Source organism: Epinephelus lanceolatus, chromosome 20 (genome assembly GCF_041903045.1).
Source record: "Epinephelus lanceolatus isolate andai-2023 chromosome 20, ASM4190304v1, whole genome shotgun sequence".
In the NCBI taxonomy this organism is placed as follows: Eukaryota; Metazoa; Chordata; class Actinopteri; order Perciformes; family Serranidae; genus Epinephelus; species Epinephelus lanceolatus.
This window is the reverse complement of record NC_135753.1, coordinates 33,062,118-33,086,653: the sequence shown is the minus strand read 5'-3', so window position 1 is coordinate 33,086,653 and position 24,536 is coordinate 33,062,118. Positions and strand designations below refer to the sequence as shown.

At 41.7% G+C, this 24,536-nt stretch overlaps 1 protein-coding gene across 2 annotated transcripts in view; it reads right to left on the bottom strand.

Annotated features, from left to right (window-relative positions):
* waca (WW domain containing adaptor with coiled-coil a) overlaps positions 1-24,095 on the bottom strand; it is a 30,175-nt gene extending 6,080 nt beyond the window's left edge. Inside the window, exons 1-8 of one of the 2 annotated variants that reach the window (XM_033639221.2) lie at positions 23,869-24,095; positions 23,639-23,669; positions 22,599-22,791; positions 11,221-11,312; positions 10,103-10,218; positions 9,870-9,985; positions 4,229-4,483; positions 42-164 (exon numbers count right to left, since the gene is read on the bottom strand). In XM_033639221.2, the coding sequence (XP_033495112.2) occupies positions 42-164; positions 4,229-4,483; positions 9,870-9,985; positions 10,103-10,218; positions 11,221-11,312; positions 22,599-22,791; positions 23,639-23,669; positions 23,869-23,909 (967 nt within the window). In that variant the 5' untranslated portion in view covers positions 23,910-24,095. The remainder of the gene's footprint in view (positions 1-41; positions 165-4,228; positions 4,484-9,869; positions 9,986-10,102; positions 10,219-11,220; positions 11,313-22,598; positions 22,792-23,638; positions 23,670-23,868) is intronic. The other variant, XM_033639219.2, reaches the window with a different exon arrangement.
* Between the last annotated feature and the right edge of the window lie 441 nt (positions 24,096-24,536).

Below are 24,536 nucleotides of genomic sequence, written 5' to 3'. Positions count from 1 at the left end.
ACATGTGCACACAGCAGTGGGACAGCGTTGGCTTCATTTACCTTGGTTGGAGAGTTGAGCAGCTTGAGAAAGGATAGTAGTGATATTGAAAGCTGATGGTCCAGCAGTGAGGATCTTATGGAGCATCGACTGTAATGAAGCTTGTGTGACAGCAGCTGTGAGAACTGGGGAGAGGCAAACAGACACAGTGTTAACTCCTGCAGTGGAGTGGAGCAGAGTGGATTTAACAGTCAAATACAGTAATGTGTCCCATAATAAACACTAGTAACATTGTCATGCTGAAACAAATCAAACACTCTAAAAGACAGAGCATTAACAGGACAACACGAGAGAAAAAAACAACGAAGAAGGACAATTAGCATCCTTCTGCTCACCTTCAAAACCCTCCACAACCCCGCCCCCACCTGTCTCTCTGACCTCCTCAAGGAGTACACCCCTCCTGCTCCCTACGCTCTTCCTCTGCTCATCTCCTGACCATTCCCACCTCACGCCTCAGCACCATGGGCTGCACTGCCCCCAGGCTCTAGAACTCCCTACCTCCACACATCCGACAGTCCCACAGGCTAACATACTTCAAATCCCGTCTCAAAACCCACCTGTTCAAGCTAGCTTATGCACTTTAACACTGACTCTACCCTCTGCCCTCCCCCTTCCTTTATTACAGTTGTATCACAGCTGCAATGTGTGTATGCCCAATTCTGCTCTGTATGTAATTTTATGCTCTGTAAGGTAAATTTAGTCAAAGAACAAGGTGATGTTAGTTGTCACGTGTTGTGTTTATTTGATGGAGGCATGATCACCATTTCTATCCTGATTCAGTTCACAACCCATATCAACTAACCTCTGAGGGCCGTTATGATGAGGTCATCTTTGCTTATAATCATATGCATACAAAAACCAGAAACAGCAGCAGAGCACTGACTTTCTACACAAACCTGCTGGATAAGCGTTCAGCATGCAGCTACGTCTGTCTCTTCATTTATTTATCTACAATATTTTAGGGACATTCTTAAGGCCTTTATACACTGAGCGATTTTGGGCTGTCCCAGACGAAAGATGACCATCGTGGGAGAAACGTGGCGATGTCTTTGGTCGTGGCTCTAAAACGGTGGTCTTATGTCGCACTGTGAGACAGGTTCAAGGATGGCCGTTGTCAACATCTTGCGACCAAAGATAACCTGAGATAAAATTCTGACAGTGTCAGAGATTTAGGATGACTATCTCAGTTTGACAGCTGCTACGACCTACGTCTACTAATCAACCAATGGAAATGAAGCACGAAATGACACAATGGTCACCACGACACCGGCGCTAGACCCAAACAAATGATCGCTTGCCATGGAGGTAAAACGAACAAAAAGAAGTCTGTGGAACTCCCAGAAAGAAGAAAGTTTGGTGGAGCTGTGGCAGCAGAAGCCTTGTTAATTTGATGTTTCCTCCAGCTGCTATCATGACTGAGAGAAGAGAGACGCTGCATGGAAGGAAATTGCGGAGGAACTGCAACTTCCAGGTGAGCAAGCTACCTATGGTGGCGCAGATGGATGACGTAGGCTGATGCGGTGCACGCTGATGACGTTGCATATTGACGTACGTCGTAACCTGCGATTCAGTAGTGAACAGCCATCGTACAATCTGCACGTTAAACTTGACGTCGTACCAAAGTTTATTAGATCCACATCTCACAGTGTTTCATGCAATGGTCTTATAAGATTGCTAAAATCGCACTGTGTATAGAGGGCATTAGGCCTGTCGTGATATGCGATAAGTCAGTTAATTGCACGGTAAATTAAAGGCAGACGGTAACTTTTCCGGCTATGATTAATTGCCGTATTCATGCATGTTTGTTTTCCTCGTCTCTCTTCACCAAAGAGACTAGACAACAAGAGTGTTCACTGCCGTGCATCGTCTGGCAGCCAGGTGAGTTGGTTCATTAGCGTAATGAACGGAGGGAAAGCTCTTGTCATCGAGTGTCTTTGTCTCTGTGGGGCAGGCGGGGCTATGGGCTACACACACACAGTGCGATCTTCGTAAAGGGGAGACGAGGCGGAGAAAACAACAGAGAGTTGAGCGTAAGAGAAAGACAGGGAACTTGTTCCTAAACGAAATGCCATGCCCCTGTGTGGGAGTGTTTTGGATTTAAACCAAATGACAGAGGGGAGCCCAGTTATTTGGACGAGCCGGTGTGCTGGGTTTGTTCTAAAACCATCTCAACAAAAAGAGCGAATACGACCAACTTAGCTGCACACCTGAGAGTGAGAGACTGACAGTCTATTTTTTTGTATTTATTTATTTATTTCTATATTTTTTACGCGTTATTTCAGATATTTACATTTTCTTTTTTGCATTCCTAAATATTCTTGTTAAATAAATGTTTATTTCTCTTTTAAAAGGGTGTACTTGCATCAATATGCCTTTATTATCATTATATAAGTTTAAAAAATGGTCTAAAAACAGCAAAATTACAACAATAATAAAAATGATCTTAAAATCACAATATTATTGCGTATCACAATACTTTCTGATGCAATTAACTGCCCAGCAAAATTTGTTATCGTGACAGGCCTAGTCATTCTGATGGATAGTAATATAAATTCTGTAATACCGTGATACCGTAAAGTTTTCGGAGACAGTTATCGTACCGTGAAAATCTCATATCATTGCAACCCTAGTAATATGTGATAATCCCATAGAGATAGCACTTTTATTTGATGACCCATTAAAAAAATAAGTATGCTACTGTATAGATTTAATAGCTCAACATTTTGAGAAGCATGCTCGTTCTCTTTCTTTTTGGTAAGAGAATGACGGCCATCACTGAAAATATTATTTCAAAACACTACATCCTCTGGACAGTAAAACATCAAAAGGTCATCATCACGTCAATAGATAATCTATCAGTGGCACAATCCCAAAATCACAATGTAGCATTATAATGGGAATAAAAAACAAAACAAAACAAAAAAAACCATGTTGCATCCCCTCTACGGCAAAGCATCAACATGAGTTTTAGCCTTCACACTATCTGCTGTCACAGTGAACGTTGCACTTAAGACAACATGAATGTCTGTAGTAATATCCTACATATGATTTTTCGAGAATTCAGGTACATTTTATGAACTTAAAAATCTGTTTATTGTGTACTCTGCCCCACCAACACCGCCATCACAGAGCTCACGAGAGCTGCAAATGAGAGCAGGCGGGCGGGCAGGAGTCAGGTCTGTGCAGAGCACCCGAACAAAAAGACGTTAATAACAAGTTACACTCTCAGTGCTTTCTGTGACTTGAGAGACACTTTCAAAACCAGTAAAGTCATGCAACCTGTTTTTAGGATTCCAGCATGGATTTGATGTTCACACTGTAGCATTATCAGGGAATATAATCAGGTGCGTACCCTACATTTACTGCATCCTTTCAGAAGTAATGCATCAGGGGCATTGGACACAACATCACTGAAAAGGTAGGGTAGCTTAAGCCACAGAGTGTTAAGATAGCCGAGCTAGATTCTCTAACTTCTCTCTCAACCATCCAGACTGCAGAGGTGTACGTATGCACTGCTGCTTCTTGGGTTGGACCTCATAACTCAGTCAGTCAGGATGCATGAGGTGCCCTGTGCAATGTCAGCCAAGTTTTCTGCTCAGTGTTGGCACAACACTGACTGTCAGGCCAGTCATTCATTGTGTACTCCAACAGAAGTGCTTGTCAGGTGGTCAAACAGCATCTGAAACCCCTACACCTTCTCAACACTAAGATCAGAGGGCACTGTGCCTGACAGTTCAACACGGCTGTGAGCTCAAATGGGATATATGTGCAGGCTCAGCAGCTGATTTCTATTAGAGACTATTTACAATTACTGCATCTCGCCCCTCTCTAGCGACTCGCTTTTCCAACAGTTTGAAACAACTATAAACACTTTTGCCTTCCAACAGGATTATACAAATACTTCTTTTCAAGAGTACCCAGACATAAAGCATTTTTTGTCCAGACAGCAGTACAAACACAGTAGAACCATGGAGATGTCAAGTTAGATTGGTCTTAATCCTGTGCTCAGGCCCACAGGACACATCATCATGTCATGTCAACACCTCTGACACTGAGAACTCAGACCAAAGCTGAGGAAGCAGTGCAGCATATAATTTCAAAGTATCACCCTGTCACTAGTGCTCGTCAAACACAGCCACTGCAGCTCACTGAACGTAAAAACGATATATGTATCGTGCATTTTTCTTACCCTCGTTGATTTTCGCCATGTCCACACTGGCATTGTTGAGCTGCAGGGCGGTCTGAAGTGCTGGGAGAAGCTGGCGAAGCAAGGTGGGGTCCTGGAGTAGTGGAGGGGCGGGCGACTGCAGGACCGGAGACACGGGCACCGTGGAGGCTGATGATCCAGGGGGCCCCGATGAAGGGTTCAAGCTCCCTGAGCCAGAGGATGACGACTGGGACTGGGTAGCAATGGTCGTCACAGGCTTCTCCACCTGGGCTGCCTCTGTAACAGCAGCAGAAAGGAGCATGTTATTTCATCGACAAAGGCAGTCGCACAAATCAGTTTTCTCCACATAACAATGCAGTTCCTTTTTGATAACACTGTATATTAATTTACTCGGCTCTGGGAGAATGACTAACGGTCTCACACAGTGATCAGCTCCATTATGGATTGTAATCACACCCCTTAGGCGTCCAGACAGACAGAAGAACTGCATGAAAAAGAGCAACCAGTACAGCTGCATTTCCATTCTGAATCCCTACTTATAGTAAGATGTACGTGAAATTTAAAACTGAGCTTGCACAAAAAGATGGCAGCTTTACATGCTTTCTGGCAAATTCATCCAAAACTTCAGAATACCTGAATCTTCTGGCTAACCAAAAAACATTTTTAAAGGTTTGATCTAACTCCAGGATACTCGTGAACAGGTACAGACTTGCAAGTCATGCAAACAAGAAAACATAATGGTGACCTCCTGATAGCAATAAGAGCTTCTTTGCTTATCGTAATTGACTGGCTGAACACTAAGTCAAAAAAGAAAACTGTTTGTGCAACCACTTAAGAACAGGACAAAGGATGGGGATCAGTACATACAGTGCAGACCCTAGTCCAATGAATTGGCCTTAAGGTGTGTTCAGACAGACTTGAGCCCTGCGTGTAATAACACAGCCGTCTCAGTCATTTGAATTGAATCATTCAGTTTGGCGACAGCATGGTGCCAATGCAGGTCGTCTGGCAAAAGTTGCGGCAGGTTTGTTTGTTGCAACATGATGCAACCTCAGCATTTGGCTAATAACATAAAAGCCCACATTCCTGGCAGACTACTTTGTGACTTTCAACAGAGTATTACAAGTTGCAATCCTGTCTGTACTACAAACAGTTGTGCAGAAGTTTTGAGACTTTTATCTGTTACGCAGTTATCTGTTACTCCGACTGGAATCGCTCAATCGTATCTCATATAGTATCTAAAAACTACTAGCATGGGCCTTGGCGTCAGAAACACCTTCTGCATTTTTCACTGAAGCATGTGCACAACTGAATACGTTAATAAAACACAAAAACAAAGACAACATTAAAATAAACTAAGAATCATACATCCCCTACAAGTGGTATTTCCTCCGTTTGTGTCTCACATTTCGTGCTGTTGCAACATGAATTCAAAATTAATTGATTGTTTAATTTGTCCAAGTTGAACACGACATATCCAATGAAGCAATGTAGGCAACAACAGGTAGTGTTTTTGCTTGAGCAAAAAAAAATACTGCCATGAGGCTGTATGCCTCCTCCAACCACTCAAGTTGCAGTTTACATCCATGTCTGTCCAGACTTCTACAATATATGTAGTGAAAGCTTAAAAGGAATTTGATATAAAAGGTATTGAGGGCTGCAGGGATGTTGGGTTTTTTTGTCGCCCTGGTTCACTTAGAAAAAGTCAGTAGGATTTCTTCTATTGGATTTGATTATTGGAGAAAATTAGCTCTGTGGCAAACATAAGTTTATGATACTTACATGTTCTGTTCAGCAAGATAATCTTGACCAATGAAAACAACTTTTATGTTTTATGAAGCGGAAATGCAATCACCAGAAGTACAAAGCTAACACTAGGTTATAGACAAACTACACTACGGTCCCTTGACTTTAATGTCACCACCACAACGAGGCTGTAAAGCTGCGTACGGTGTAATGATGTTCCCATTTGGCCACTTGTTAGCACCAGTCTCTTTAAGACACGCGGAAGCTTCAAAATTCAAGAGTGGGGTATTTACTATGTATTTTATGTCGCAGAACTAAAAGGTAAAAAAAAAAATGTAATCAGCTTGTGTTAACGACAAACCTTATTTAAAGAATCCAGCTAAAAACTCATAAAAAACACACAGACTTCAAGACAAGTGAACAGCAAGTGCAAAAATGCTGCCTCAATTCTGCGTTTAAGGACTCATTCATTCACCAATCTGTGAAGTGTCTTTTTTGGGGGAAGCGTGGATGCTTGACACACGTCATCAACCCAGGAGAGCAGAAGATCAACACAATCACTAAGACTAATCTTGGACACCCAAGATTAGTGTCACCAATTCATTATCTGACTAAATGTCTCCCCTTCTGCTCCTGAGATATGGCATTGAATAATGGCCAGAAAAGAGTATGTTTTGTTTTGGTTTTTTTTGTAGAATATTACTATATCATGGTGAAGCTGACCTTTGACCTTTTGGATATACACTGTCATCACATCATCATTTTATCCCATTAGACATTTGTGTGAAATTATGTTATCATAAACATATTAATTATTCAGTTGTGGCTGAAAAACATGTTTGAGAGGTCTAAGTAGCCTTTGACCTCTAAAAGTTTAGTGTCTAAATTCATCCTTGAGTCCATGTGGATGTTTGTGCCAAATTTAAGGAAAGTCCGTTCAGGTGTTCCTGAGATATCACATTTACAAGAATGGGACATACATATAAATGAACAGATGGGGGATCCAACAACATGACGCCTCCAGCCACGGCTGTTGCTGGAGCAGAGGCATAAATAAATACTCAGGATATTGAATTTTATATTTCTCTCACAAGTAGTATCTGGCACATGGTATATCATACATGTAACTGAGATCTTTAAAAAGCTCCACGTAAACAAACCCTGTGGAGCTTCACATTATTTTCAGTTTCTCTTTTACAACATCCAGACATGAGGGCAGAAATTCTCCGTCCACCTCGTCTCATAGATGCATCGCACAGCTCCTGTTGTAGGATTGCTGTTACAGTGTGTATCTATAGACCGGACTAACAGGGCTGAGCAGCTGTGGTCAGTGCTGACGCTGTGGGCAAGCTGCCCTCCCTGTGTCCAAAAGACCTGTCTTCATTGCAAGCACGTCTGAGGTTTGCCAAGCCTAAAAAAAGCCCACCCTGTCATCAAATTAAGCATTTATTATGAAATATGTGTGGCAAGTGTTAACAGTAGCTCTACACATGGACACTGGCTTTCCACATCAAATAAAGAGGGTCTCCTGCTGTGACAGTCTCATTTCATTGATAAATCAGGCAATGTTAATGGACGGGGTTGCCACGGTGATGGCAGGTCATCACAAAATAATGACTGCAGCAAGAACACTTAACCTTATAATCATTTTGCGTCTTTGTTGGTTGTTTTTCTATAATAATAACTTACAAAAGCATTTCTCCATTAACGCAATTGTGTCACGTCTGTCTGACAGGAAGTGTTCTGGGAGTGGTGAATTGGTATTCACAAACAGGTTATTCATGAAAAATGGCATCTATTCAGCGACAGCTCGAGTAGTTTGGGAATATTCTAACAGAGGCGTGTCACTGTGTAGTAAAAATACTCTGCAACATTTTGCCTGGAGTTGCCTTGCAGCAGCCTGAGGTGATTCTTTTAAAAACAACAGACGACAGCTGTACCTGAGAGAAGGTTTAATTTCAGGTCTGAGTGCTGTGATGCAATTCTATTTCTTGTTTGGGACTGGGATATCTGCCACAACAATGTGTGTCTGAACAACCTGAACTGGGGAACAGATATTAAGATTGTGGAAATGTACAAAGACAAGGAGCCTCACACATCGGCTATTTCAACCAAGATACACAGATTTATTTACCAGCTGTGTTGCAACGGCTTGTATTGTTTTCAGCTTGTGAATCTTGTGTGTCCTGGAGACACCTATTGTGTTAGGGTATACCACAGAAGCCTTTCTGAGTACTTTAGCAGGTGTTTACATGTCTGTCTGTCTGTCTGTCTGTCTTTGAACACAATAGCCTCGTAATCATGGAAGATGCAGTCACGAAACTTTACAGGTGTGTTCAGATCAAAGCGAAGGCTGAGTCTGAAGATGGGTGCAGTCCAAGCAAGGGGGCTGGAAACAGGGAAGGGGAAGAGATCCCATCACAAAATGGTCTCTACTTTTATAGCTCTGGCAGACAGACAGGAGCACAAACTGAATGAGTACATGCAGAGTACAATTACAGTTGTGTTGGTAGGTATCTCCTGCAAACCAGCGTGAAAACTGAATTTTGCCTGTGACTGCACCAAAACAGAAACATGAATTCATCTGAAACAGAGAAATGCTAATTTATGATGCAGGTTGAATGAAAAACTTAAGCCCATTCACACAGAGATTGCGCTACAGGGCCGCTACTTAGGTGCTCCTTTATGCCATTTTCAAATCTTTACACAAAACCAAATGACGACGGCATCATGCAGCTCCATGTGTGTCATTTTAAACAGCATGCCAACATCATGGAAGCTAAAGGTGTGATGGGCATGCCGTAACACACACAGTGTGTGCCTCTTGCAGGACATGTAACATACATGTCAGCAGCACTTTATACACAATAACTATGGCAACAGATGGCCAATCATTTATTGTCCCTGTTATGCAGTGGCTGATTTGCTCCTCTGCTTGGAGAGTAAGTAGCTCCTGGACCTCATTTTCATTGTTTTGCGATATTTTAGCCACTGTTTTTCTTTGAGTTAGCTGCTAACTACTATCAGCTACTTTCTGAATTTCCCCGCTGTGGTTCGCACATGTAACACGTCGTCAAAACGTCACACTTGTGCCGCCCATGATCCCGTCCTGCCAGCTGTCCCATTCATACAGACATAGTTAAAGGCGAGACAACACTGTCACCCTTCTGAAATTGTACCTTTTACACTGTGAAGAGGTGGACTAACAGCGCAAAATTCCCACTTTGAGGAGGCAGTGTAAAAGGGGCTTACGGAAAATGCTAAATTTGGGATACTACATGGGGAAGTTGAGAACTTTTAAACATTATTAAATCAATCAATTCATGGGAAGCTCTAGTCGCCAAATCTATTTTGAAATCAAGTGCTATAACCAAATCTCCACCCCCACCCCCACCAAACAAAGCTGTCATTCCACAGGAAACGCCGAGGTAAGCTGTGGCTTTGCACTGAAACCTCATGAGCTGGGTTGTAAAGCAACCACCGCTCAGAACACACCACAATACTTTCCATTGTTAATCAGAACAGACTGCAATTTAATCAGCAGAAAACTGATGAGAATAATTAACCATATCATGCATAATCATTCTATCAAGACTGGAATGAATTCGGCCCAACGTGGTGCAATCAATCAGTCTGATCGCCAGATTAGTTTTAGTGCACAGGCAGAGTATGTTACTTAAAAGCCACAGAGACATGCGTGGTTCAGCATTTGTAGTCTCAGTCTTTTGGTAAGCAGTTCTTAGCATTCATCAGCCATAGATCAGCTCAACAACAGTCATCATCGACTTATCAATAACCACAATTGTTGCACTACCTCTCAGGTAGATCTGTACATCTGTGACATTTTGGGCCAGCCAAGCAAAGTAGCAAAATATACAGACATGCAATGCACTGATATCAGTAGCAGCAGACTTACTAGCAGCAGTAAAGCCAGGGGCTGCCGACGCTTGCATCGCCTCCCTTCTGTAGTCCCTGTCTTTGGGGAAGCTGTTGACAACCGCGGTCTTTGTTGCCTCTTTTTGCCTCTGTTCTCTGTAAACACAGAAACAAGCATGCAAACATATATTAGCTATATATCGGCCTTTACGATGCACTGCCTGAAATAAAAGGCGTACAATCGAGTGGTTCGAGTAAAGGAATTATAGCTACCTCTCCAGCCATTCTTTGGGCTTCTCCCACTGGGACACCTCTGTCCTGCAGTTGTAATAGTACTTCTTTCCAGACGAGCTGATGTGCTCTGACCAGTCGTCGCCGGGTTCGTAAGGCTGAGAAGAAGAGCAAATATTTAGGAACATGAGGCCAGCCAGACAGAAAGCAATTGAGTGCTCCTGTGTTAAGGGGGTGTGATGCAAGAGCTTGTAATGAAATCTGAAATGTACAAGAGATATCCACAGAAGCTTTGTAAGTGGGAGGGAAGGCTTATTTCAGAGACAGCTCAAGACTCTTCCCCAAAGTGAAACAGTTTGATATTCAAAAAGGTCCATTGTATCATGAGTGGCATTCTGTGCTCATTTGTTATGAATTTACAGTGTAAACCAGTGCTGCATTGTGTTGTCAACATTGTAAGGCAAACACATAGCAAGAGAAAATTTAGAGCTTATCCATTACCGAGGCAAAGGCAAACTGGAGATAACTTCACAAAAACACAGTGTCACTGATCCCACTCTGTGGCAAAACACAGATTATCGGCACTGTTCAACAAGTGCGCTTCAGATGGCAGATAATGAAACGGCTGCATCAGGCTTTTCTCCTTGGTGGTGCCGTGCTTAGCAACAGGATTACAGAGACCCAGTTTGTGTCTGCTTTAACATCAGCATTGAAATGTAATGCCTTATTTATCACTGATTAAATCACATTTATTAACCAAATGGGATGACTTGGAAATGACTTTCTGTGGCAATTAAAACAGCAAATGAGGGTAAGAGGAGAACAAAATTAAAGACATTAAAAGACGGGAAAGAAAGCAAGCAGAAATCTTCAATCATGCCAGAATGGACTTTTTATTTATCTTAAAAAACATATTAAATGATGTCTGCATTAATCCCTGTGCAGAGTTTTCCTTTGACAATTAAAAAATAGACCATCTTCCAAGATGTTATCTTTGTTATCGAAATAGTGGTCTTTATATCAAGATACACGACAAAAATATCAAAGCTGTGAAACTACAGAACAGCAGCTGCTACCAAGAAACAATTCAGACTGTTGTAGTGGGAAAATGATGTTTGGTCCATCATCTGCCAATGTGCTAATGTCGAGGCAACACTTACTGTGTCTGAGGTCTTGCTTGGGTTAGAATGTGAGTTGGAGCTATGAAGGGAACTGTGGTTGTGAGAATTTTCTTGTGGAGAATAACTGGTCCCTGCAAGAAAGCACAACAAGAGGGAAAGACACCGTCAGTAACAGCCGAAAACAACAGCGTGCCAAGTTCATACACATAAACAAAATATACACACCAGCCTGAGGCCATCTATGCTCAGACTAAAAGGTGGTTGAATATTGAATGTCTGGCTTTTAGAAATATGCTCAATAACACTAAACGTTCCTGTTGGTAGAAGGTGCCAAGCAACAAATACTGTATAAAACTGTGCAATAAATATTTTGCAACTGCAAAACAGAGGTTATAAAGTCTTGGCTGCAGACTATGTCAGACTGTTCTGACCGTTTTAGAGGCATGTCAGATGGTTCAGTGAATGCCTGATGAATCAGAGCTACAATGTAGATAGAAAAAGAGGAAGACTAAAGCAGTATGTCATCAACTAACATCATTTATCTGCTCTGCTCTCATGTACATGTAACAAAACAATCTCTGGTCATAGCGCTGGCAGTTCTTTTTGCACTGAAACCTCAGAAGAGGAGGATGATGATTGTAAAGCCATAGCAGAAGCCTTACGCTAGCTTGCCACTGTATTCTGGTTAATTTCATGTCATATTGGAATTTGGTGGTTTGTAATTGTGGTTAGTAGCAGCAGTCACCCTGTGGGATTCCTCTCATACATTTCTGACACTCATAATTTTGCTCAAGCCATCTCCAAAGCTCTAAATCAGTCTGCTATTTGTGGAGTCTCACGATGAGCCACCATTTTGGACTGATGACAAAAGATTTCACCATGTTCTTGTGGGATTCTCGCGGAAATTACAGTGCAGTCAACTTTTTAAAAAGTATGTTGCCAGTCTGTCGCGGTGCTAAGCTGCCTTCCTGGAGATTCTGATCTGGAAATGCCACCAACAGCACTACAGGAAACAGAACAAGTAGAGCAATCACTTAACAAGACTGAACCTGCTTTTGCTCATCCCATCGTCTCGGCTCTGTCCCAACTATTATTAGATGCAACAACTGTAAGCACTTCAGGATATTTTGACATTTGTAAAATTTTTCACATGTTGTTGGGGTGGTATAATTACATGTAAGGGAGGCAGACCACAGCGGGGAAGAGGGAAGGCACGCTTGAATCAAAGACTTATGGTGACAAGGTTTTCGTACATACAGCAAAAGGAGAGGAAGGATGCACAGAGCATCCCTCTCCTCATGGCCACATGGCACAGTCTGTGGCAATCTGTACACACACACACAGGACCGGCAGCAGACTGTGGCATCACCAGCAGTGCAAAACAATACTTTAGCTTGTAATCTGTGGCATTTAAAAGGGCATTTTTGTCTAATTTTCCTTGCAGGTGAGCACTGAAAAATGCAACAGATGAGAGGTTACTGTTACCATTGTCACAAAATAATTGTTTGACAACTGTGTGTGTCAATAATACAAACAGATAACTGACACTAACAACGGAGAAACAATTTCTCTCATTTAAAGATGCGACAGTGCTGTCCAAAACTAGTGACAGGCCCTTATATTTTCATCACTGATCCAAAAGGCAACCAAGCCCCTAAATTTAGTGGCCAAAGCACATTTTTGATGGTCCAAATGTAAGTTTATGTAAAACAATAGCCTACAGAAAGGACAATTTAATGCAGCTTAACACAGCCTTCATTAACTGACACTTCAATAAATGGCAAGACATCAACAGAATGAAAATATTTTTCAAAACATATGGTATATTCTCTCGCAGATATAGTTCACAGTCAGTTGTTTCTTTAATTTGTTATCATCTATAGTTGTCAGTGGCATAATAAAAAACAATATTAAAATTTTAAGGAAATAAGTATATTTCTACTTTGCTTGCCCTGTAGAAAAAAGTCACTAGTCACTCACTAAAAGATACAGGATATATTTCAGATTTGTTCTGTTTGGTTTATGTGATGCACTTTGTAATCAATAACAACCACATACACTGATTGTTATCAAAGTACAAGTATCTTAGCAGTGTACTTCAGTAAAGACTGGCATAAGTGATCTGTTAACTGACTTTCATCTCTGACAAAATGGAAACAATGACATTAAGTGCCTGTAAGCCCAAACTCAAAGTATTTTCAACATTATCTCCAAACTGCACTGAACTGAAGTGCTTCACTAACATTACATGGCTGCATTGTCACATTAAACTGCCGTTACTATTAGCTGTTAGCTCTGTTAGCCAAACACCACAGAGCTCTGCTTACTACTGTAACTACTTACAGCTAACTAGCTCTCCTCTCCGTGATAACAGCATGAAGACTTGCTCAGTCGGAGTCACTCGATTCAGTTTGTCATTTGCTAAGCGATAGTTCTACATATATACACAACCCCTTTCATCCCATAGGCATCCTGGGGAAGATCTCAGTTTGTCCTTAACACATTTTCTATTGTCACAAGAACAAGGGGATGCTGTTTGTCTCATGCCCTGGCTAGTGGGTGTCGAGTACTGTTTGCTGTTTTCATAAAATGTTTACCTGAAAGACACAAATGAATCAGGATGTTTGTAGAACTGTAACGTTAGCAAATGCACACAGTACTGGGATTTTTTTAAATTTAATTTTACCTTTATTTACACGGGTAATCTCATTGAGACACACAGTCTCATTCTCAAGAGGGATCTGATAAAACTAAGTGGCCACAGGGGGCAACTTAATCTTGTGGCCATCGGCTGGAGTTCATGATCAAATCCTGCAAACCTTGCTACATTAACTGTGGGAAACAAATTCAACACTGCGTCAATAACGACATCTTTTTCCAGGTGAATAATGACTCAAAATTATGTATTGATGGGCGATCACTGAGAACTCTGATTACATATTCTCATCGATGACAACCATGTTTGAAACAGCACAATCCAACACTGTGTTGCACCGTGGGTATGTTTTGGTATCGTTTTGACTGACCTTTGATATTTTACTTTGCTGTTTTAACAGATCATATCAGGTACTAGCTGTTTTTGTGAGACCTCTTTTACACCAAGGACATGCATGTTATGTCATGGTCCCCACACTGGGTATACTAGGGTGGCACACAGTAGTTGACCTCTACATGTGACCTAGAGGCTCTCACACCTGCATGATTAACTTTGTGTTTTCTATTAATATTCAGAATGTTTTGACCTTTCCTAACGGTTAAGTGTCAGATTTTGATGAAAATTACTGGATAGTAAAGTTAGATAATTATGGTTCAAGACTACCAGCAGAGTCAATTTAATGATAGGGAATTCAATGACAGGGGGCACATCAGGGCTCAAACCAATTGACTGTTTTGGATTGGATTTTTCTCTGATATATAAAGCCCAGTCCACTTCTTCTGATGCTCTGCTTTGTGTATGCCAGCTGTCAAAAACACTGCATTATGCTCCATTTGAACCACTACAACCACACAGTGCTGTCAGTATATTAAGTGCCCCACCAGTGAACCACAGCAAACTCAAAAATAACAGCAGCCAGCAGTTTCAATTAGTGATGTCAGTGTGGATAAAAAGCGATACAAAAAGAGCATTATTGGGATATATAAGTGCTTCTGTGTGAGCAGCATTTTAGGTTTGAACTTTAGAAATGTGTTCAAAGAGGCTGCTCAAATCAACTGAACATCCACAACTGCAACTCCTTTCTCCCCAAAGACTCTATGAGCCTGTTTATGTCTAGTAATAACGCGTTTCTCAGGTGACTTGTGATTGGATCTGACTTGCCTGTTCAATATGCAAATACAGACGTGAATCATTTCCGTTTGCAACGACCAGACGTGTCATTGCAAACCATACAACAAACCTCCCAGCGAGAAGTAATATTCCCTCCCATGGAGAGGATTGCAATGCTGCTTGCACACCTAAAGTCTTTATTATTTACAATGAATAAAATCTTATTTAGTAATAGAGGTGCACACAATGTGGTCCAGGACACACTGGCGTTCACACTGCTGAAAGAACGTGGCCATGTGAGGCCCAGACCACCTCTTAATGGGGTTTGAATGATGGGATCATAATGATAATGATAAAAGTTAAAGCAGAAGACTTCTGAAATGGTTTTGATGCAATTAATTAGGCAATTTCATCAGACGAGCTCCCACTCTATTAGTCTTGTTGAACTACAACAACACCCAGTCCACCTGCAATCACAACAGTATTACAGTGTGCTAGTGTTGCACGGTATACTGGTACCAACGGTAGACACCACGGTACATATGATACAATAATGTTGGAGTACCGTAGTACTATGGTACCTCACTACTATGGGATAAGTTCAAAGTCCAATCATAAGAGGGTGAGTGTCCATGCGCCGTCAAATAATGGCGCGCGCTGGCCACATGGCACTCAATATGCTGCTGCAGTGGTTTGTTTTCCGGTGACATTTTAGGTATTAGCTGAGCTACTGAGTATCTTTAAGCAGTGGAAGTTATTTATTTCTTTTCACTTGTAGGCTAAATTTATTTATATGCTACAGTGATTTGTTTTCCACAGAGCTCTACGGTGCGAGCATTTTACTCACATTTGCGACTAAAAATAGTTTCATGCGAGCAAAAGAAATCATTCAGGAGCACGCTGTGCGAGTACAGATTTCAACTGGCAGCAGAAACGAAAGGCGAATCCTGACGGTTGTGGGTTGAACGGGGGTCACAGACAGGAATACAGCGGAGCACTATGGCCCCCGCAAGATAACGGCTTACCGGCGACTGAGAAGCCTGGCTCCAGGTCCAATAATTTCCTCTTCCAAAAGTACCTGAACAGCCGAGCCGTGACAGCACACAGGTATGTGATGTGTTGGAGGAGAAACGAGCCGTTCACATTTCTCTCTTTGTGGCAGGTAACGGTCCACAAACCTCACTGCACTTAAGGGACTGTTCTTTACTTGTCAGGGGAGGAGGGTGGCTGGTTGATTTTTATTTCATTTATTTATTTTATTTTGATCCCCCCTATGTTCATCACTCATTGATGCTGTTTTTGAAGTATGAATAAGTCAGTAAGTAATTTATTCCATTGAAATATCATTGATGTATTATAGAAAAGTGATTTATCTTTTTATAAATAATAAAAGGCACATCTGCCTCATTTTTGCTGTGGTATCGTGACACTACTCAGAACCGTGATACTTTCACTGGTATCGTACCGTGGGTCCCAATTTTGGTACTGTGACAACACTACAGTGTGCTGTGTCCTTCGTGGGACATTTCAGTCCCCAGATTTAGCTGTGCACAGAGTGAGCACTTCTGTCTATCATGTCGCTCTTTGTTACCCCTAGTTTCCACAGACTCCATCTGCGCCACGCTACACAGGGCCGCGGATCTGGAGCGACCGACGCTGCGTACCCTCGCCTACTGGATGCGTGCCAAGCTGCAAGCTCACAGGGGGAAACTGCGAAATCACATGATAAAAAGCCTGCTTGATGGCACCCTGGAGCCACCCTTAACATGACCCCCTACCATACGTACTACTACCCAAGTCAGAGCGCATAGTATCAGTGTCTTTTCTTCTGCCCACTGTGTCAGCTGTGAGTTTGCTACATCTAACAAGCTCTCAGCTTTTTCAGTTTAATATATACATGAATTAACATTTTTGTTAAATGCCATAATCATAGAACAGCCATCACTGACGTAGTTTTCAGTCTTTCCGGCCAAATCGCCTACCTGGCCCGCCTGCAGTTACTGCTCACTGTTGTGGGTGTGTGCTTTCAGATAACGTTAGCTGCAGAATGAGAGGCTTTAGCTGCTCAGCGGCCCTTGTATCCTGGTTCGAAGGTTTGTGCTGTGCAACCGTGTGTGCTGCTGGCTAAAGAATCTGTGGCTGTGCAGCGGCTTGTAGTATGGCTCGGGGGTCATGTTTGCTACTGTGCTACTGGGTTAGCTGCTAAGGAGAGTCTGTAGCTGTGCAGTGGGTCGTTGTTTGCATTTTTGTCCACCACTTTCTCGCAATCGCCCTCATGGTCTGGTGTTTGGAGCCAATTTGGTTTCACTGTAACTTGCAGTGAAACCAAAGTGGCTCCAAACAAAAGACCTATTCATTATCAGTGGATCTTCTATTTCTGATCTGGTAATGACTTTGCTAACCATCTTGCAACAAGCTAGCTTAGCTGCCTCCCAGTTTGTCTCACTGGACAAGAGTGTTTTGTAACAGTGTATTGTGTAGTCTGTGTATCATTCAGTTTGTAATGTGTACCTAACAGATCAATGGGAATGCGTGTATTGTTACACCCCTGGGTATTAGATGTACATGTCAGAAAAACTACAGATACATTTAGGATTTCAACTGTACAACCACACAGGACTAGTTGTAAACAAATTATCAATCAACCTCTCACAGCCCTGTGTGGCGTAATGTCACCACTGTAACATCCCCACAGCTGCTGCAGAACCCTAAAGAATACACAATACCATTAGCCATCCTTATCAATAAAAACACAGATGGTGTTTTAGCAGCTGCAAATGAGAAGAGGTCTGTAACAGACGACACAATCCCAAGCCTGCTGTTACACAAGTGAAGCCAACAACCTTATGCAGAGCTCTCACCTGTAGCTGAAATGACAACAGACCATTTAATGAGCATGCATGGTTTGTTTGGCTTTCCTTACAGCGTTTGATTCAGACTCCACAGAACTCAGTATGCACAGGAAAGAGCTCTAAAGGGCAGCACACATTGGCGATGCATGACGTGCGTCAAAAGGCCCACATCCATTGTTTTCGATTAAAGCCCACACACTGGCAGTATCTTGATGCGCGTCAACACATCAGAATACACCACTGACCAATTTCCCAGCGTCAATACAAACCAGATCTCAAGAAAAGCAGCAATTTTTTTCATGTTACCAGGATCTCTACATCCCAGCTACCTTAGGGCTGTTGTACTGCCCTTTGGAATACTCACATATCCTTGAAACTCAAAGATACATCTTAAAAAGGGACAGTTCACCCCCAAATCAAAACTACATATTTTTTCTCTTATCTGTAGTGCTATTTATCAATCTAGACTGTTTTGGTGTGAGTTGCCAAGTCAGAGAAAACGGCTGCAGGGATGTCTGCCTTCTCTCCAATATAATGGAACTAGATGGTACTCAGCTTGTGTTGCTCAAAGCGCAAATAAATAAATAAATAAAACTATATTTGAAAAACTCTCTTTCCAGAACTCATGACCCCATATAAAACTACTTCTTGTCTCTATCTAACTACACCTGCCAACCATATAACAGCGCCGAAGGAAGCGTGCATCTACTCAAGGACGAGTGGCTCGTGCTCATGACAGTGTTAGCTGTAAACATTATATCTACATCCTCCTTGGCTAAGCTGTAATGCAGAAAGCGTAGAAACAAGAAGATGGGTGCTATGCTTCCAAGACAATGCCATCCCGATATCAGCAGTAACCTGCGCACGGCCAGCTACCATGACAACCCACAGAGGAACTTGAACTACAAAACACACAGGGGGAGCGTGACTTCATTCTCTGCTAATGACGCCATTACTCCACTGCATCTTTACAGAGCAAATAGTTGTTAGCCTCATATTAATGCTCTAACTGTTGTGTACAGCTATTTAAGACACCCTATGTGCTCAACATAAAAGCTTTAAGATCTCTGACAGGACTCGGAGCATAGCAACAATTAGAATTCTTAAAAAAAGTCGTTTTCGAGACTGTAACAAATACTGATGTAAAGAGGGAAATCACACCAAAATGTGCAGCTCCTCTGCTAAGCCTACTAGAATGCAGGCCTCCTCCTTACCCTTTTCTTGGTCTATGGCTCCCAGCTTGTCCAGGACTAGGGTTACAATTTCATAGCATTTAACATACCTAGATGATCCAAACCATTTTGAAGCCCGCATCAAGTATAATTTGGTTTAGCTGTCCATGTGTCCCTCTCCTCCTGCTTTCTTGCAGCATCTCAGAATGATGCTCCACCCCTTTTTTCTTCGAGTGAAGAAATGAAATATTTGCAGTTCCCATAACCTGTCTGAATATACATTTTGTAAACGACGAAGATCTGATCATCACTGAAGCGTATGAAATCCATGAAGGACAACAGCAACAAGTGAAATGGACAAAGCCATCCTGATGACATTAAACGTGTGTTAACTGACATGCAAGAAAAAAATCCACCTCAATAGTTGCAGGTAGCTACAAGCAGCTTTTGAACGGTACAATGAATTAAATTATTTTCTCTCAGTCAATAGCTAGCTTGCTGTACATGAAATATGCATCTCTCTTCTGACAGTTTCTTTATTTTTAATCTGTATATATGCAGAATCCGTGGGATGAGATTTTGGTACCACAAGTGTTCTGGTGTCTGTTTGCAGTCTGAGTACTCTTGACCAATCACGTTTGAACAGCAGGTGGAAAATACTGGCCTAAATGTCATTTTGGAACCAACTGGCTATTGTCTGACAATGACTTAGCTTTATATTAGCTTTTTAAAAAATGTATCTGCAGTCATATGCAGATATCGGATTACAGAGATTAACCGAAAATACCGACACACGGAAGAGTAAGTCTTGGCCCGGACACCCGCTGGTTACAACAGATTAGCCCAAAATACTGGCCCTCACTCCTTGAGGCTTTGTCATTGTTAGACTGAAAGCTGATGGGTCCTGATGTAGTTTTATTTGTGATGCATTTTACTGAAACAAGTCGGTGAATCATCACTGAATGCTGACGCTGAATAATAATGACAAAGCCCTTCTGACGTCACTGAAAGCAGGTGAGTGCGCTTCGGCACAACTCTGAAGATGGTCCAACTTGAGCGCAACTCGGCTCATTTGAACTTGTAAAGGAAATGCAAATCAGTGTGACATGGTTTGACTCGGCACAGCAAAAAGTACCAGTGGAAAAACTCTATGGATTTATCAGAGCTATTTTGACAAGAACAGCTGCCTGCTGTGGCTGAAGACAGGGTTGATGACAACACTGAAACTCAACCATAACAGCTAAGTTGTGAGCCAGAAAACCAAAACAATGAGCTGGAAGGCTGCAGAATTGGGTGATAACTCTCTGTGGGTTCATCACTACATGCAACAGCTTTCACATTACAAGCCATTTGACCTAATGCACATATACAAGTATTGATTAGTGCAACTTAACTCTATAAAGCAGTCCATTATCACTTTAAAACTAACACACATTTCCTTTTAAATACCTTGGAAACTACTCGAAAACAGGGATGCTCATACTGATATGAATCAGGGAGTCATCTGTTCACATTTGTGACTCAGCTTAACTTTGAAATCAGATGTTAAATCTTGGTGGATGACGGTAATATTTATTTAGGTTTACTTAATCAGAGTCACTAGACATCATGTACGATAAAACACAAAGCTAAAAACTGAAAAAAGGCAGAGTCATCCAATGTGTAATCTGTGTTTTGCTACCTACAGTTATCGTCATGATTATTTTACACCTATATTCTTCTTTTCTTTAGAAGCTGTTGATGATTTAAGTTCATCACATGGTAAATTACGTAAAAGACCACTTTGCCATTTTGACCACGACACATTAAATGCTAAATTTTATTTTACAAATCATCACTGCTTATAAAACAATCACCTGGCCTGCAATGTAATGACATATTTAGCAGATATTAGAAACCTCTTTTGATGCTGCCTAAACCAAAATGCACCTGGTTTAAGGGTTAATGGCTACAGACTAAACAGTGATTGTAATAGTACGGAACTGCTGAAATTATCACAGCACTTACTTTGGTCTTACGCTGTCTGAAGCCTTAGATGACAGTCAATCTCAAATATCTCAGAATAAAATGCAACATTGTCCCTCTTAAAATATTTGCACCAAATCCCAAAACCGTATTTGTTTTCCTCATGGTCATATTTTCAGCCCTTAATCGTCAAACTAACCCACCAACTGGCACATCTCTCTACCAGACATCTCTGATAGCAAGGGAAACCTTGGAACACTCAGTACATTTACAAGCACAGTTAAGTTGAGCTACGGTTACAGCTCGACTAGGCCAATAAATTGGACTACTGTCCTTGTCCCAGTATACAAGCACGGGAGGGGAATCGATTATTGACTGAAGTATGTCCGACTCCTCTACGATAGGTGGCAATATGCCTCCTTTCAGCTTTAAGTATTGGACCTTTTTCTGGTTGACCTATAACATCACAGATTAAACAATCGACAAACAAATTGGCTACAGTTAGCTAGCGTCAAACTGGTACCATGGCGGACGACTTTACAGCTCTGTGCATTTCATCCTTCCAGAAAATGCACGGTTCTGGTTGTAGATTTCATCATGTTGTTTACAGCTTCTTCTGTTACACATTTAATGCTATTCGACTTCCGGATCAAAGCTGTGGACACTGTGGAGCACGGCAGAGCACCTCAGCCAGTTTGGTTCCGACTTAATGTAATGCATGAAGGAGTAGATCAACTCCCAGTCACATTATCTGGGTGTGTTAGTCCGACTTTGAGAAGTTCTATTCACTACGATTTAGGTCAGACTAACGTGTTTACATTTATTTTTGAAAGTCAAATTTTACTCAGAATAACACAATAATTTGATTTTCTCTAATGCCATGTCAACGTACTGACTGTACGCTCTCAGTTGTTTTGTTGTCTCTCGTCTGTAGACAGAGATGTTGCTCACAGAGCAGAGCAGTGACTGCTGCTGTTCAACATCGATCCTACTAATGTTTTAAAACCCAGCTACACAAACATTGTTTGCAAACTCAACTCAGTACTCTGATGTTAAACTTATATTAAGCCCCAAACTGCAATAAATGCTTTCCAATGCACCAAAATTATACCAGATGAATGGATCTAACTGCTTGACAGCCCACTGATCAACTATTAAGAAATGGAGCAATGTTTTGTTTCCTAATGTTTGTGTCATCTTAGAAAGGAAAACACCACAAACTAACTGTGCTGCAGGAATTAAAACTGTCAGCCATATGTATGTTTCCTCTGTCCATCACTGAAAATACACTTCATCAGCTGAACAAATTCAGATGCAATGCAAAAGCGACACTAAATCCCCATCACAAGATATTTCCTCCCAACACCTGAGTGCTTGGACAGTGTGTGGTGTTACTTTTCACTCCACTGCATGAGAACTGAAACACATTCACAAAACATCTAGCCTAGGGTTTCAACTGCTGCCAGCCGAAGCGTGCTTAACTGGTTAACATGCAATGCTACTATTATGACATCAAAAAGCATTAGACAGGCTGTGCTTATGTGAGAGAGGTGGGGAAAAAAACATTACGAAGCTGCAGAGTTTCAGTCTTACAGCTTACCATCTTAAGTGGCAATTTGTTTTAATCTAAATGCATCTTCTTCTACATAGACACTGTCTCACCTCCATCCCTGTCTCTGGCCCGGTGTGTGTGGACAGCCTTCGCTCTGCTGTGCCCCGTGCTGTCGATGTGTTTGTTTTCAGGGCTGTCAGACCTCCTGAGCATTTTGCAGGGAGGAGTGACATCTGAGGAGTCTCGCATCTTTTCATGTCGGTGGTCCCCTCCAGGATGGCTCTTGGACGAATACTTGAGAGTCTGCAGACACAAAACAAACACCTCACTACTATCTGGTATCTTGTGCGTACAGTGATTGTATCCTTTTATCATCACAGACACCAGGTCTCTCAAACCAGTGTTGTTTAACAGCATGTTTGGCTGATCAAAGTGCTAAAATGTCAAAGTAGCTATGCATCAAAGTTTTAATATTTCAGGAATTAATTAGCAGAACTAATCTCCATCCATGCAGCTAATAATTTATGATCTGCAGGCAGCAGATTTATCCCTGTCAATTCCTTTTAGTGCTAGTAGCTATGCTAACGTTAGTTGTCGTTACTAACATGATAACAGTATGTTTATGTGTACTGACACATTAATGATTTCTGTTAATGATGAAGTAAACACAACGTTTATCAGACAACCTAGTATTCACCTTCATCATAGCTTATCCACTATATTTTGAATTTAATTGTCAATACTTTGTTTAGTGATATCTATTTGGAGCTCTTTGATGTTTCGGGAGCTTAGCTAGCTATATCCTTAAAATGACAGATTGCGGTCAGGCCTTAATCGGACTGGCTAGCTAGCAAGCTAACAGTAACAGGCTATCATTAGCTTTGAACTGCAACAAAACTCGTCTGTACCTTTCTCAAAACAGCTGAATTCGACGGATACATTCAGTCTACGCTGTCTTTACCTGACGATATTAACGTTAGGAAATATTTACAGCGTTCAGACCGCAATTTCAAGCAAAACCATTTACTTTTCGCGTTATTTTCCGCACTGACTGGGGCCTGCTGTGCTCCCCAGAAGCCTGAACTAGAGTGTCCATTTTAATCTTATTTGCTGCTAGCAAGCTAGCAGGCTACAGTTAGCTAACAAGTACCTGATAGGGCTGAGAATCTCTTCGGTCGCACCTGCAAATATAAAGAAACACAAGTGTGAATACGAAGCTTCAAATGTCAACGTGGAGAAACAGTGCAAAGTGCTGCAACAGCTGAACGTCTAAGTTTCCAGACACTTATTTTGGTTTCAGTAAAAATGGCGGATTGTCAAAGCGTAGCTACGAGGAAAAGGAAAATCTGAACAAGTAACGTTAAAAAAAAAGATGTTTACCCATCGCCGAGTCTCGGTTGTTTCCTTGCATACATTACCATCAATGCCGTGTTAGTGTGTTTGGAGTGGGATGTGAAAGACTGATAACGGTACTGTGTTTTTCTTGTTGATTCAGCGACCTAAAAATCGTCAATTATTTCAGCCTAGCTTGGGTATTTCAATGCTATCGGCAGCACTGGTCGAAAGAGCGCCCTCACTCAGTCCATTTCCCACTCAGACACACAGCCGTGTCTCTATCTGCACAGAAAACGTAGCAGTGGAGCTGCGCGCAGGGTTGCCAGATATTAGACACCAACCGGTAAAGGGAAAGCCTTTATAAGTCAGCGGTAGCTAAGAAAAGTATCATGTAATCATGTTATGCAATGTAGCCAACATTAGGTGCTTCTGCTTATTATCTATATATAAGTATATAGTCTTATTTTCATTCCCTTACTACTATTACTTACTACCATTTTAGCACGGCTGCCAAATACACACGTAGATTGCAGCACACACACAAAAAACACCGAAGAAGTGTGGCATCGAAATCCTCCAGTGTCCGTTTCGTGTGTCAGGATTCTGACTTTACCCATAATTATTCTCAGAAGTTGATTAGTTAGGAAACAGCCATCAAATAGATTAACAGATATAAGTATTGTACAAAACTGGCAACCCAGCAGAAACCCCCA